The 12,614-nt window shown below is 39.7% G+C and overlaps 1 protein-coding gene across 7 annotated transcripts in view; it reads right to left on the reverse strand.

Annotated features, from left to right (window-relative positions):
• epha7 (eph receptor A7) overlaps nucleotides 1–12,614 on the reverse strand; it is a 173,283-nt gene that overhangs the window by 141,436 nt on the left and 19,233 nt on the right. For 6 of the 7 annotated variants that reach the window (XM_016665066.1, XM_007540522.2, XM_016665065.1 and 3 more), the window contains exon 4: nucleotides 4,388–4,543. The exons of the other annotated variant lie outside the window; for it this stretch is intronic. In XM_016665066.1, coding sequence (XP_016520552.1) covers nucleotides 4,388–4,543 — 156 coding nt within the window. The remainder of the gene's footprint in view (nucleotides 1–4,387; nucleotides 4,544–12,614) is intronic. 7 annotated transcript variants of the gene reach the window in all.

Below are 12,614 nucleotides of genomic sequence, written 5' to 3' on the forward strand. Positions count from 1 at the left end.
TGCAAACCAGAGCTTTCAGTGGAAAAACAAAAGTTCCAGGTCCTTTTAATGCCATATAAATATGAGACAGAAACATGTCTATATCTTTATATAGACCTGTCTATTGATTATAGATTAATAGTTTTACTGGACAGAAATTACAAAGAACAAATCTGGTTCTTAATCAAATCCTAATGAGTCAAATTGAAAGTGTCATAGAGTCATCAGCCTCATGACATTAACACTGACATGAAAAATAATATTGAAGAAATAATATATCAAATCTAATTAAAAACATAAATAAGTGATAAGTTCTTTACTGTTGTGGTCTGTAACATATGTTTATTCTCAGTATTAGATATGGTTTTAACAAACCCATGGCACTTCATCAATATTATTTTACCTTTTATCTGGAAATAGTGTCTGTTTATTCTTGCCATACAGTATTAAGTATTGTTCGAAAGGTCTTGCCATACCAGTTTATTCCTCTGTATTTACTTTAGTTTCTTAGTTTATTCTTGCATTTTTTTCTTCATTCATTTCCATTTAGTTTCCTTTGATTAGTATTATCCTCTCTTGGTTTATTGCTATGTCCACTTTAGTTTATTTCCTGTTGTTAGATTTATTTTATCATTTATTGACCATCATTAATCTTCACTCATCACCTGCTGCGCCGCCTAATCGTCATGTTTCACATCATGCGTTGATTTTTCACTGTTCAGCGTCGGATTCTCTGTTTTTATGCCATAATTCACATCTAGTTCGTCGCTCCGTTTTATGTCCCGCTTCTCCTGTTTCAGAGTTTTGCGCAATGTGCGCCTCGGGGTTGTTTTTTTTTTTTAACCCACTAAGGTGCAGGGCGGTCGGGAAGCGTATCGATGGGGAAAAGGCAGACTGACATAAACCTTTTAAAAACAACGGAAACAATTTCGGATTCTGATTATTGAAATTTAAAAGTGCTGTGGTACCGTTGTTCCATCACACCCATTTCACACCGGACCACTTACAGCTCCGGTGTTAACGCTATAAAATGAACGCTCTCTCTATCGTGGTATCACCCATGGAGGGATTTCTTTATTTAAATGGTTCATTTTTCAGAGGGATGCAAAGTGAGGGTATCGTGATTTTAGTAATTACATGTTTATAAGAGCGATTTTCTGTTGTCCTTCCATGGAAGCGGGCAGCTGTCAAATGGAAATAAAACACTTTTTAATATAAGTTGCTGCTTAACATGATCACAGAACTGCCAAGACATCTGTACAAAAATCCTCAATAAAACATAAAATATTTGAAAATCAGACACCAGACAAAGTGAATCACAGCAACGTCATCAGTCGGTGTAACGCTGAACTGATGCGGTGAAGCTACTAGTAGCAGCAGAACGGAGCTGCGCCAAGAAGCTACAAACACTGACTAGAAGGAGAGCTGCCATCGATACAGTTCTAGCCAAGCATGTTTTAATGTTACACAATACAGTTTTAACAAGTTGCTCAAAGTCTAAACTGGTATTGTTCTGCATATAAGGTGTAAAGTTTACCTTCGACCAAACGCCCCCCAAAGGAATCCCAGTGCCCCCTGCCGTCCTCTGAATGCCCCCTGGGGGGCGGTACCACCCACGTTGAGAACCGCTGCTCTAGACCTTCACTCCCCCTCTGATCCGGGCATCTTTACACTTACAAACTTAGACTTATTTTAGACTTATCTTTAAATCCAAGCACAAGACTCATCTCTTCACATAGGCTTATAATACAATGTACCATATTGGCATTTTCCCTTATTTTATTTTATTGTTATTTTATGTTTTCTTTTTCTTTTGCTGTATTTTTACTGTAAAGTGCCTTGGTCACTGTTGGTTGTTGTTAAGCGCTATATAAATCTATAAATCAGTCTAATTTGTAGTCTAATTCGATGACAGAGATACGTCATGCTAAATTATTTACTTTACATTATATTTAGAATTCCTAATTGCACTTTCTGAACCATTTGAAAGAAGGTTTGTTGCAGTTTATGTTTACATGTTTCACCAAGGTTGTCAACCTTTAGTTTTTGTCAGTTTGAGTTTCTTTATTTTAAATTGACTGTTATAATCCTAATAATGCTGACTGAACAAGTTAAAGTTATGTTTTTACATTTTTAACCAAGCTTGTGAGGCTATTGGCGTATTTAAGTGTGCTGGACTGGTACACAAACATGTCTATAATTCCACACATTTATGTTTGTGTTTTAAAAACAAACCATCTTAAATCAAGTCAGCTCTTTTCTGTACCTGATAGGTGTCGGCAGATTCTAAGTTTCATATACCTATATCTGTATTGGTATCAAAAGTGAAAAAAGTGGATCGGTTCATCCTTAGTTAAAACCAACGACAACGTCTCTCTGCTCGTCTCTATCCATGTGGCCAGACAGAGACTTAAAGAGGAGCAGCAAAAGCAAAGGATGTGAATAAGCAGATATTGCCAAAAACTCATGGTGTGACTCAGGACATGTTACTGTGGAATTATGTCCCTAAATATTGATCTGTTTGTATGTCATGACAGTCATACTTCTTCAGATTTTCTACAAGACTGACTTCTACTAGAAATCCCTCCTGTCCAGAAAATCAGCATTAATGACTGAATTACTTCAGTTATGACAAATTCAACTTCCAAACAGAATTTCAAAATTTGTGTTCGGAATAAAGTAGTTTTGAAATTGAATTTGTTCTCATTCAACTAAATTATCTAATCAAATTGATCAAAAATAAATGTTTTACTGCTATGACACATCATAGCAGTAATGCTATGGGTCAACTTGACCTAATGACCCATCATTGTCCAAGTTGCTTCTGTGTTTCAGTCTCGTAGTGTAATTAAGCCCTGCCATTAAAATCATGGTGGTATTGTGCATGTCAGCTCGTTTTAAGGATTCCTAACTGACCACAGCACACAATCAGATCTGCTTTTAGCTGACATTCCATTTCCCAGTTCTTTAACTGTCAGTCAGGAATTCAGCTCAAGTTTGAGCGCTAGCCTTGCTGAACATATGGACAAAAAGGAAATGCCTGCCTCTCTGGGGGAGCCGTCTGAGACACACCCAAATGCTCTGAGTCCAAATTCCTAAGGCGCACCAGCAGGAAACAGCGAGCTGAAGCGCCAAGACAGAGCTTGGAGATTTTAAAGGTAATGTTTGTGGGAATTCCTGCTCTAAGGAAAAAAATAAATCACCTTAACTTATTCCAATTATCCTTTTTCTCCTGTAAGCAATTAGCCATCATATAAATGTATCCCTTTCTGTTGATATATTTTATCTCACACAACACAGACGAGAGTGAGCAGGGTTAAAGAATCCAACATAGCTGAAGCCCCTCCATAGTTAAACACACCTGGATTTAACAATCTGACTGAAACAGGTTTTCGGGCAGGCAGAGACAGACATGTTGCTCAGTGAGTTTTTGCAAGCAAGATCGAGAACCAACCCCAAACTCCAATCCACTGAATCCTCTCCTCCGATTCTCTGATTCACTGAACAGACAAGCCAGTGCAACGCTCCACACTGCTACGCTTTGCGTCAGATATCTTTTCTGCAGCCTCTCTCTGTCACATTAAAAATTCTGACTTGCCCTAGTTTGTGTGAACTGGGAAAAAGCAGCGATGCTCAGCAGAGGAGACCAGGCATGTGTACTGGCAGCACATGCACAGCTGTTTCAGCTGTTTGGAATCAACAGATGCATGTGCAAAATAAACATAATGAATGCCAGAGAAGTATGTGCAGCCGCAAGGCGCCTGCAGGCCAATCCATGAGTCCTGTGATACTTTATCAGCAGAGAGAAGACACACAGACAAAGGCACAACGATTTCATTTAGGGGTCCTGTTTACCCACAGAGATAAAGCAGAGTGCTAACACGGTCCTGCTGGTGAGCGCCACTCCCCCGTGCACAGTAGCTGACGGCAAAGTAGCAAAAAAAAAAAAATCACTTTGAAATTAATATGTTTGAGAATGTGAGCTGGAAGCAAATGAACTCCACCAATTCAACCTGAATCCCCCATCCTGTGTAAATAAGCCATCACTGGCTGTCACAAACCCGCTCCCCCAGCCAGGACAAAGGACGGCTGCTGCGTGGGCCGCCGCCGCTGACTGTAATTGCAGTCTTTCAGACGGGAAATGGCAAATTGCTCCTCTCATCATTAGCAACAAGCTAAGACAGAAAACAGACACCCAAGCCTGCAAACATAATTATGATGACATGCTAGGAGGCAGAGGAGCTGCTAGAGAACACATCTGGAGCTTTCATGAGACCGCAACACACTGACTCAACAGGTCTGGATCAGGGCTCTGGACTATGTTGGTCCTCCAGCCTCCTGCATCCCCCAACATGTGGCTTCTTAAAGCGTTCTTTTTTTAACCTTAGCAACAGCCTGGCAGACTCACTTGTGCAGGCCACAGATGGCGGGTCAGAGAGCGCTCGGTAGTAGCCGTCTTCACAGTCGCAGCGCCACGAGCCCTCACGGTCATTGAAGCTGTGCGCTGGACAGCGAGAGCACTGGAGGTCCTGAGAGGAAGACTTGTAGAAACCACGACCACACGCTGGGGACAGACAACGAACAGGACATTACACAGGCTGCTTTGCTTTTCAATAGGAACTATATGACTTAAGAAACTTCTATTTGGTTTCATTTGTAGATTAGTAGCAAAACCTTAGAGTGTTTAATCATCACACAGGTGAAGAAATGCAAGTTCACACACAGGGAGCTGGAAGCTATGAGATTTTACTTTTAGAAACATCTAATCCAGATAACTGTCACTTTACATAGCTTGAATTTGCTTGAAAATATTTTAGATGAAGTCTAACCAGGGACTTAGCTCACTCGGAAAAAATTCATAGTTTTTATTTTTTTCAGTTTCATTACTGAGCATTACTAAAAATACCACGCTTTTCCTGTCAACTAACCCAACAGGTTAGCTATCCACTAGCAGCTATGAGTGAAAAAGACTCAAAATGATCAATATTCAGCAGCAGTGAGGTGTTCTTTAAAGAGGACAAATATGTGACAAATACGTATGTATATATTTTCTATGACATCTGAGCAAGAGAGCAAGTTTTGTAGCAAATAACAAGAAAGCTAGAAAGTGTACCACATACTTGTTCAATTTAGTCTTTTTAAAGTTTGAAAATCTGCTCCAGTCATGGATCATGCTGGATTTGAAAATGGTTACAGCTTCTCAGATCTCAGAGTTAAGGTTAGCATCTACATTCCCTAGGAAATACAAGCAAACCGTGCAAATTTCTCATTTAAGATACTTAACACAGTTTAAAATAACGTTTCTAATCATTTTGTCTCCTCTATAAATTATTAGTAAATGTCTGTTAGTGACTGCTTTCTCATTCACACAGTGTGACATCACCTGTCTGTGCACCAAATATAAAAGGCCACTCGCAACAGAAAAGTTATAATTATATCCAATGTTGTTCACATAATTCTTATAGAAAAATCAACAATTTGTGTCAACAGTTCTTTAATAAAACATAATCGGTCTAGAGTTACAATAGAAGTTTGTATGTTCAGATCAACAGTCCTGAGGTTGACCAGCGTTACTTCTCTAAAATGGAAGTCAAGACTACTTACTCAAAAGTCCAAACCAATATTGAAACAAAAATCATTTCTAATTTAAAATTCAACAAATGCCTGGAATGTTGCCAGTATTTTTATCTGAAATAATCCAGCCGAGCCAGCTTCAAACAGGATCCCATTCAACGATGATCTCAGCAGTTCTTATAAATCACTAAATGTCTTGAGGTGATACTAGTCCTGTGCAAACAAAGTCCCAGCAATACACCAGGGTTCCCATCGTGAAGCAGGCAAGACAGAACAAACCTCTGCTTTCAAGTGTTGATGATCTGTTCAGTTCTCTAAGGCAGGCTGAGCCATAAAGTCAGCCGTCCCAGATCTCACACTGATGCACAAGCCCAGGGATAAAGAGGAGCTGGGAGGGAATAAAACTGGAGGATTTCTGTTCTCATAAATGCTCAGGCCAGCAGAGGGCTTTGACTTGTTTAGAACAGGAGCTATCAGTGAGATGTAACAGATATTATACAAGCAGAGATTAGCATAAAGAACAATTAATGGTCAATCTTTGGCTTTTGAAGAAGCAACAGCAGGAGACTTTCACCTTTTATCACATAGTAGAAAGAGATTAGGCCTGAAATGACAACCATCGCTCTGATTTGAGGGTTAGTTGAGTTTTAAATAGTTTCTGTGATAACACTTGATTTAAAGGGCTGTGCATAAGACTGACATGCCACTGTCATACATAACATAAGACCTGCAGGGTTTCCCCCAGAAAACTTGCTAAGCCTTGTGGTCGGTCCACCAGTGGTCCACCGTGTTTTTGTATTGAAAGATATTAAGTTGACAGGAAATGTAAAAGTATTACTGTGTAATTATAAACTGAAAGAAATAACTCTTTGGATTAACATAAAAAAATCATGGAAAGATTTTCCACCTGATTACTTTGCTTTATTTCAGCACTATGTAATTCTGTTACTCCGATTTAAGCAGGTCAGTCACTGCTCTCCTTATGCATTGCTTATGGCAGGCACCTATTGTTCTACACCCAATAGAATGTCTCTTTATTATTGGGGCCTGCCATAAGCAGGTCAGTCACTGCTCTCCCTATGCATTGCTATGGGCAGGCCCCAATAATATACACCCCAGAGTTACATAAACAGAATGTGACTCTATTAGAGTAAAATTAACTCTGCTTTTGCACAAAGTCTACCAACACCAAAACATTTAACACTTTTGAATTTGCTGTGTAGAAACGTAAACAAGCAACACTTAGCCTGGCGGCGGGGCTAGTAAAGCATGACGGGCCGCCAGGCTTTTAATACACTGGGGGAAACCCTGACCTGTCATAAACATGAAGAAGTCTTCATGAATATTTATGACCTTTGTCATTAAATATTATTCTGTAAATAATGATGCTCTTAATACAATTCAGTTCCTTGAGAATGTCATAGCAGCCAATGCCTACTGGTGTGTGATGAATAGTAAAAAGAACTTCAACTTAGGCCACATGATTTCAATGTTCCAGCTGACAGCAAAAGTTAGCTCACAGTTCTTTGAAAAAACGAAAAAAAAAAGGTAAGTAAATCGTTCTGATTCCAAACAATCTTCAAGAAGTCTATACTTCAGTGAATAGATCTGCATACAAACTATGAAATTACACTAAAATGTATTTTTCATGAGCTACTGGGGTAAAGGGCTATGATTATCCTTCTTACTCCCCCTCGATTTCAGATCCCCTCTTTTGTTCAGCTTATTTTCTTTTCCTTCAGCCACCAGCCCTCCTGACAGCTCTGGCAGGAGAAGGACGGAGTTTTCCGCTTTACCACTTTCAGGGACGAAAAAGACGCCAAAGCTGAAGCTGAGGGGATCCTGTCTTTGGCTACATGAAAGCGCTGCCATTCTCTATTTATTGCTCTGCTCCAGCCTTGTGAAACAAGGCCTTTAAAAAAAGAAGTAATGACATGATTTTTATCTTTAATCTTTCTTTACCTTTGTGAGCCAGTAATTGAAAACAGATCCAGGAGGAGGTTGAAAAGCCTGAATGCTGACTGCACAAAACCTCTTCACAAAGCTCTCAAGTGCTTACTCATCATATTTAGTGTTTTTTTTTTGTTTTTTTACCATTTGTAAAGTTCTGATGAGAGATAATATCTAGTAAACAGCAATGTGAGCTGCGTGTGGTTGTAGTGTCTAATAAGCAGTGTAAACAGTGCCACATAATGACACTGAAGGGCTTTCTCCAGCTGGTTAACATTGGCTGGATCCTACAGCTTTCAGCTTGAATGCCAGCCACTTTAACATTCTGATAAGGCGGTGAGCCTGTTTGCCTTTGGGTTTTTAAGAGCTCATCTGCTGGGTGGCCAGCCTGCTGAGGGGGAGAACCCAGCTGGGACTGGAGCTAACTCCCACAGTGACAGCAGACAGGAGGATCTGCAGCCCACAGTAGGGAGAGTGGGAGGCTTTCGGAGAAGAGTTAAGTGCACTAAGCCTATAACTAGGTATAACTATGAGCTACGAGCTACCACTTGTAGTATGCTTGTCCTCTATTCTTTAAAAATGATGTAACCTCTTCAGGTGGGCGTTTTCTTTAAATGCTTCCAGTGATTTAAAGACAGGACTTTATTTTATATAGATATGTTTTGGTTTTACTCAGAGGCACAAGCTAACAGCCAATTAATATGGGCCAAAAAATATTTTAAAAAATCTTTCATTTCTGCATTATATGCTTACATGAGTGACCATATAATGCACATTAGCTCATTTCTTAGCTGCACCTTGCTTATGCCAATTTTTTTCCCCATTTTGCTGTGATTGAATGTACAACATTACATAATAAGTAACAGTGCATCGATTGCAGTTCTTATGCTGAACACAAATCATTTAGAAATCTGGCCTGCCGATTCCGATTCTGGTCGATACTCAAGGGCATAGTGGGAGATTTTCAGACAGCTAATCACTGATTAGCTGTGAGTATCAGCCAGTTGGTCTGTAAACAAGGTGCTTGGACTTGGAAAGTGACTTCTCTGCAAGTTTTTTAAAAGTAGTTATTTTCAATTCCTGTGAGCACCATAAACTAAATATTTTTTTAGGATTAGATAAAGCAAAATATCAAAATCTGTTTTTCCTTACAATGGGGTCAACTTTATTCCACAACTCCAGTCCTGCTTGGACATCTTTTACTAATCCAACCTGAAAGAGACAGCCTCACATTGTGTTCCTCTCACCAATAAGAATGTTTTACCACATTTTCTTTTATAAAAACCTTGTTACTGTTGACTTTTCTGATGGTGTTCATGCCTAGAGACATCTGCTTAAACTGATGAGTTCAAACTCAAACCTTTTGGCAAATCTATCCTCCTTTGTCTTCACCCTAGCCATGTTTCCAGTTACATCACAAATGAATATTTATGACTCAAAACATATATGCTGGGAAATCTGGTTTTTAATTACTCACATTTGCTGTTTCTGCTTCTTTCCACTGACAGTATATGTGTTTATCAGTGCACCCAGCTGAGTTTAGCAGCCGGAAATGTTTACAGAGCCAACAAGGCGTCAAATGAGGTCTCAAAAATCGAACGGCTGTATGACACGGGCAACTAAGTGTTTCTGCAGCTCTAACCACAACTGGCAGCGCATTGAGTGACATGTACAAACATAGCCGTCCCAGCCAGCATTCCAGTCTGTCGAGGAGTTCTCCTTTCCCTGGCTCTCCACGCTGCAGGAACGCTCTCAGTCAAAGCCAGTTGATAGAGACTGAGAGCTTTCTTTGTTGACTGTCCCTGCAGCAACATTTTCTATCTGACGAGAAACAACTGCAAAGCAATTACGTTGGCTCTGTTCACCCGGTAGCCTTCCCATCTGACAAAATGACTGACACCTTACAAGCAAACAATGACACAAGCATGTTAAAACACTGCACAAAAGGCCTGACTCTAATACTTGCAATGATTATGACAGGAGGACTTACAGTCCATCATCTAATTACATGTATAAGAATGAAGTATTTAAGAATGATTTGTTTGGAAACTGGCTTTTAAGCTAGTCTGGACTTCTTATAAAGATAAAAGGTGTCAGCAGGCTTGCACTTGTTGACAAGAGGTCAGTTATAAAAAGCTCAGCACCCGATCCAACAACGGGCTTATTTACGACACAGACAAACAAGTCAGTCCCTTGAGAAGCAGGCTGAGGTTTAGTAGACAAAGAAAAGAAATACTGCTACATTTGAGCCAGTTCCTCAGCAGGCTAAAGAGAAAGCAATCTGTAATTTCCCTTCCACTGGTCAAGTATTTTCATTCATTCATTCATTTTAGACAGACAAGCTGCAGTGGGCAATTTTACAAAGAGAGAGGACAAAGAGCCTGGGAAAGGACAGGTCCTCAGACTAGTGGGACACAGATAATCAAACACTCCTGTGGCTACAGTGTCTCTATCAGAGCCTGGAGAGCAGGACCAAGTCTTTTTATCTTGCACTGACACATATGCACAAAAACACGAACAAGGGATTTCAGTATTTTCTGAAGACCGGATTCGTTTCCTTTGCCCTCTGAACTGAGCATCTTAAAATTCCTGAATTGCATCCAATTTTTCTCAGAGTTTGGCAGTGTCATAACTCTCTGGGTGATGGACAGCAAAGGAGGAGAAAGCACAGAATCAACTTCTTATTTATCAAGTCCAACTTGCTCCTCTTTGTTCAGACTGAAAATAATTAGTGGCCTTCTCTGGAGGTGACACAATGGCACTTAGGTTTATTTTCTTGTCTTGCTTTTGCTGAGAAGTTGTGGAATATGTCTCCAGCAACAAGAATTAAACACTAGTAAAAATTGGACAATAGTTTTCAGATACTTGCTAACATTCACATGATGGGTTTTACATGATCTGAATGTATAGATGGATACATGAAAACACAAGTTCCTTACAAAGCTGTGGACTGATGGGATTTGGACATTAAGCTGCTGTAGCACTGTCACCTTGACATCAACTTCTAACCTTGACCCTCAGCATCCTGGGGTCAGCTGGGTCTTCATCAGTATAGACTGAGTGTTATGACACTGCCAAAGTCCCCTTCTTCACAAGTCCTCCAGTGAAGAAGGGAATGAGTCCAATGTGTAAACCAAGAACACATTGAACTCATCCCCTTCTTCACCGGAGGACTTGCTTATTACTGCAAACAAACCTGCAATATGGCTATTGATTGCTCTCTTCTTGCTGCAAGTAGTGGAGAACAAGACATACTCAAAAATCTCTGACTTAGTGGAGCTAATTCTTATCATGGCCACTTTACAAACAAGGTGGCCAAATCCAATCCACACCAGAAGTACCAAGAATGAGGACACAATACTGATTACTTAGCTCTTAGCATAATAATAATAATAGCATAATAAACCCCACATTCCTATTACAACAAGCTCATTTGTAAGCTTGTTGATTGGTCATAAAAAGAAAAAAGTTCATATTCAGAGCTCTGAATAATTAAGTGTAATTCAAAATACAAAAGAAATAACCATTGAGGAAGGAAATCTCAGATATACCAGTTCCAGGATAAAAAAAAAAACCTGGACTAAAATCCATCTCTTGGAGGACCTGAAAACGAACCTCCCTTATTTGCTTTCAAGGCACAACTCCAATCAAGGTTAAATTGTTTATTGGTGTTGAGCACAAATGAAAGGAACTGGTCAAAGCACGGAAACAGGGATATTGAATTTCCTCTCATCGGTCTCAATATTGCTGGGGACAGGGCTAAAAGTGAATTCAAGTGTGAGACTGGGAGATTCCGTTTGTTGTTTGGAGGCTGCTGGAACCAAAGTGAGAATGACTAGTGTGGGCTCTTCTTTCTCCCTGGTCTACACATGATGAGTGCCGTCAGGGCCGGGGCCTCCCCCCTTTCTTCTCCGGCCGCCCTCCCGTCCGGTCTGATTATGTGTTAAATCCGCTCAGGCATATGTGGAAGGAATGTGTGCAGAAGGGATCCAGCTATGGCTGTGGAGACCCAGGCAGAGCAGGATGGGAGATAGCACCCCATTAGAGTGATAAAAGAGGCAGAGGGAGGAGAGCAGCTGACAGGACCAACACGCTGGCCCCGCCGCTGATGAATGCCAGGTGGAGCGGGTCAAGCACGATAAAGGAAACGGTTTATTTTCTTTTTTTCAAAAAACACTAGCTTTCTGTAAAATGATAAAGAAGGCTGGCCTCTGAGGTCGTTATAAGCATCAGCTCTAAATACAGCTTTGGTAGGACTGATCTTAATATGCACCTCTGAGCGCTCGCACAGAACCATGTGCTGTTTGTAATGGTTCTGCTTTCCGCATGCAATTTTTCTTCATACTTTATTTTATTATTGAATACATTTTTCTGCCACAGTAATTTGGCCTTGGTGCTAAGTAGTTAAATTTACTGTAGATTATTTTGTCATTAATAGGTTTTATTTTCAGAAAGTGACAGGTTTCAGATGTTAAATTATGTAATTGTAAAAAAAAAGAAAAAAGTCTGCTTTAAAAAATACGGTAAGAAAATTACTATGGAATTATGTGACTGACTGAGTTTTAATTATTTGTACAAAAAGTCCTGAAGATCCCCCAATGCCTGAATGCCTGAAGATATAGCAAAGTGCCACAACAGAAACAAGTGACCCCAAAATAAAAGCAACAGCAATAAACATGTTTCATAGATGATAAAAAAGTCTGGCTTGTTGTGGCAAATGAGAAACGAGATCAACATGTACCAAAGGTGTTCAATTTGCCAAACATAAAGGACACCTAACCAACAAGCTCCCATCTTAGTGCAAGGCCAAGGATCAGAGTCCCAGCATGTCCCTTAATAATATAAGAAATCATCCCTTATTTTATTATTACATTCTGATAACCTCTCACCTTTCAAGTTTGTGTTCAGTCTGTCTGCTTCTTATTTTTTCTCATCTTTTATTCTTCTACATGTAGATTTTGTAAAGAGGTTTAATAAGGTAAAAAAAAAAAAAATCACAAAATTCCATTCAAATATTTATAAAGTAGCACCACAAAATCAGTACTTTGATTTTAAACCAAATTAGGTAAAAACTTTATTTGAAGGGGGGTGAATAAGACTGTCATGACAGT

This window comes from Poecilia formosa, unplaced genomic scaffold (genome assembly GCF_000485575.1).
Source record: "Poecilia formosa unplaced genomic scaffold, Poecilia_formosa-5.1.2 Scaffold546, whole genome shotgun sequence".
Classification (NCBI taxonomy): Eukaryota; Metazoa; Chordata; class Actinopteri; order Cyprinodontiformes; family Poeciliidae; genus Poecilia; species Poecilia formosa.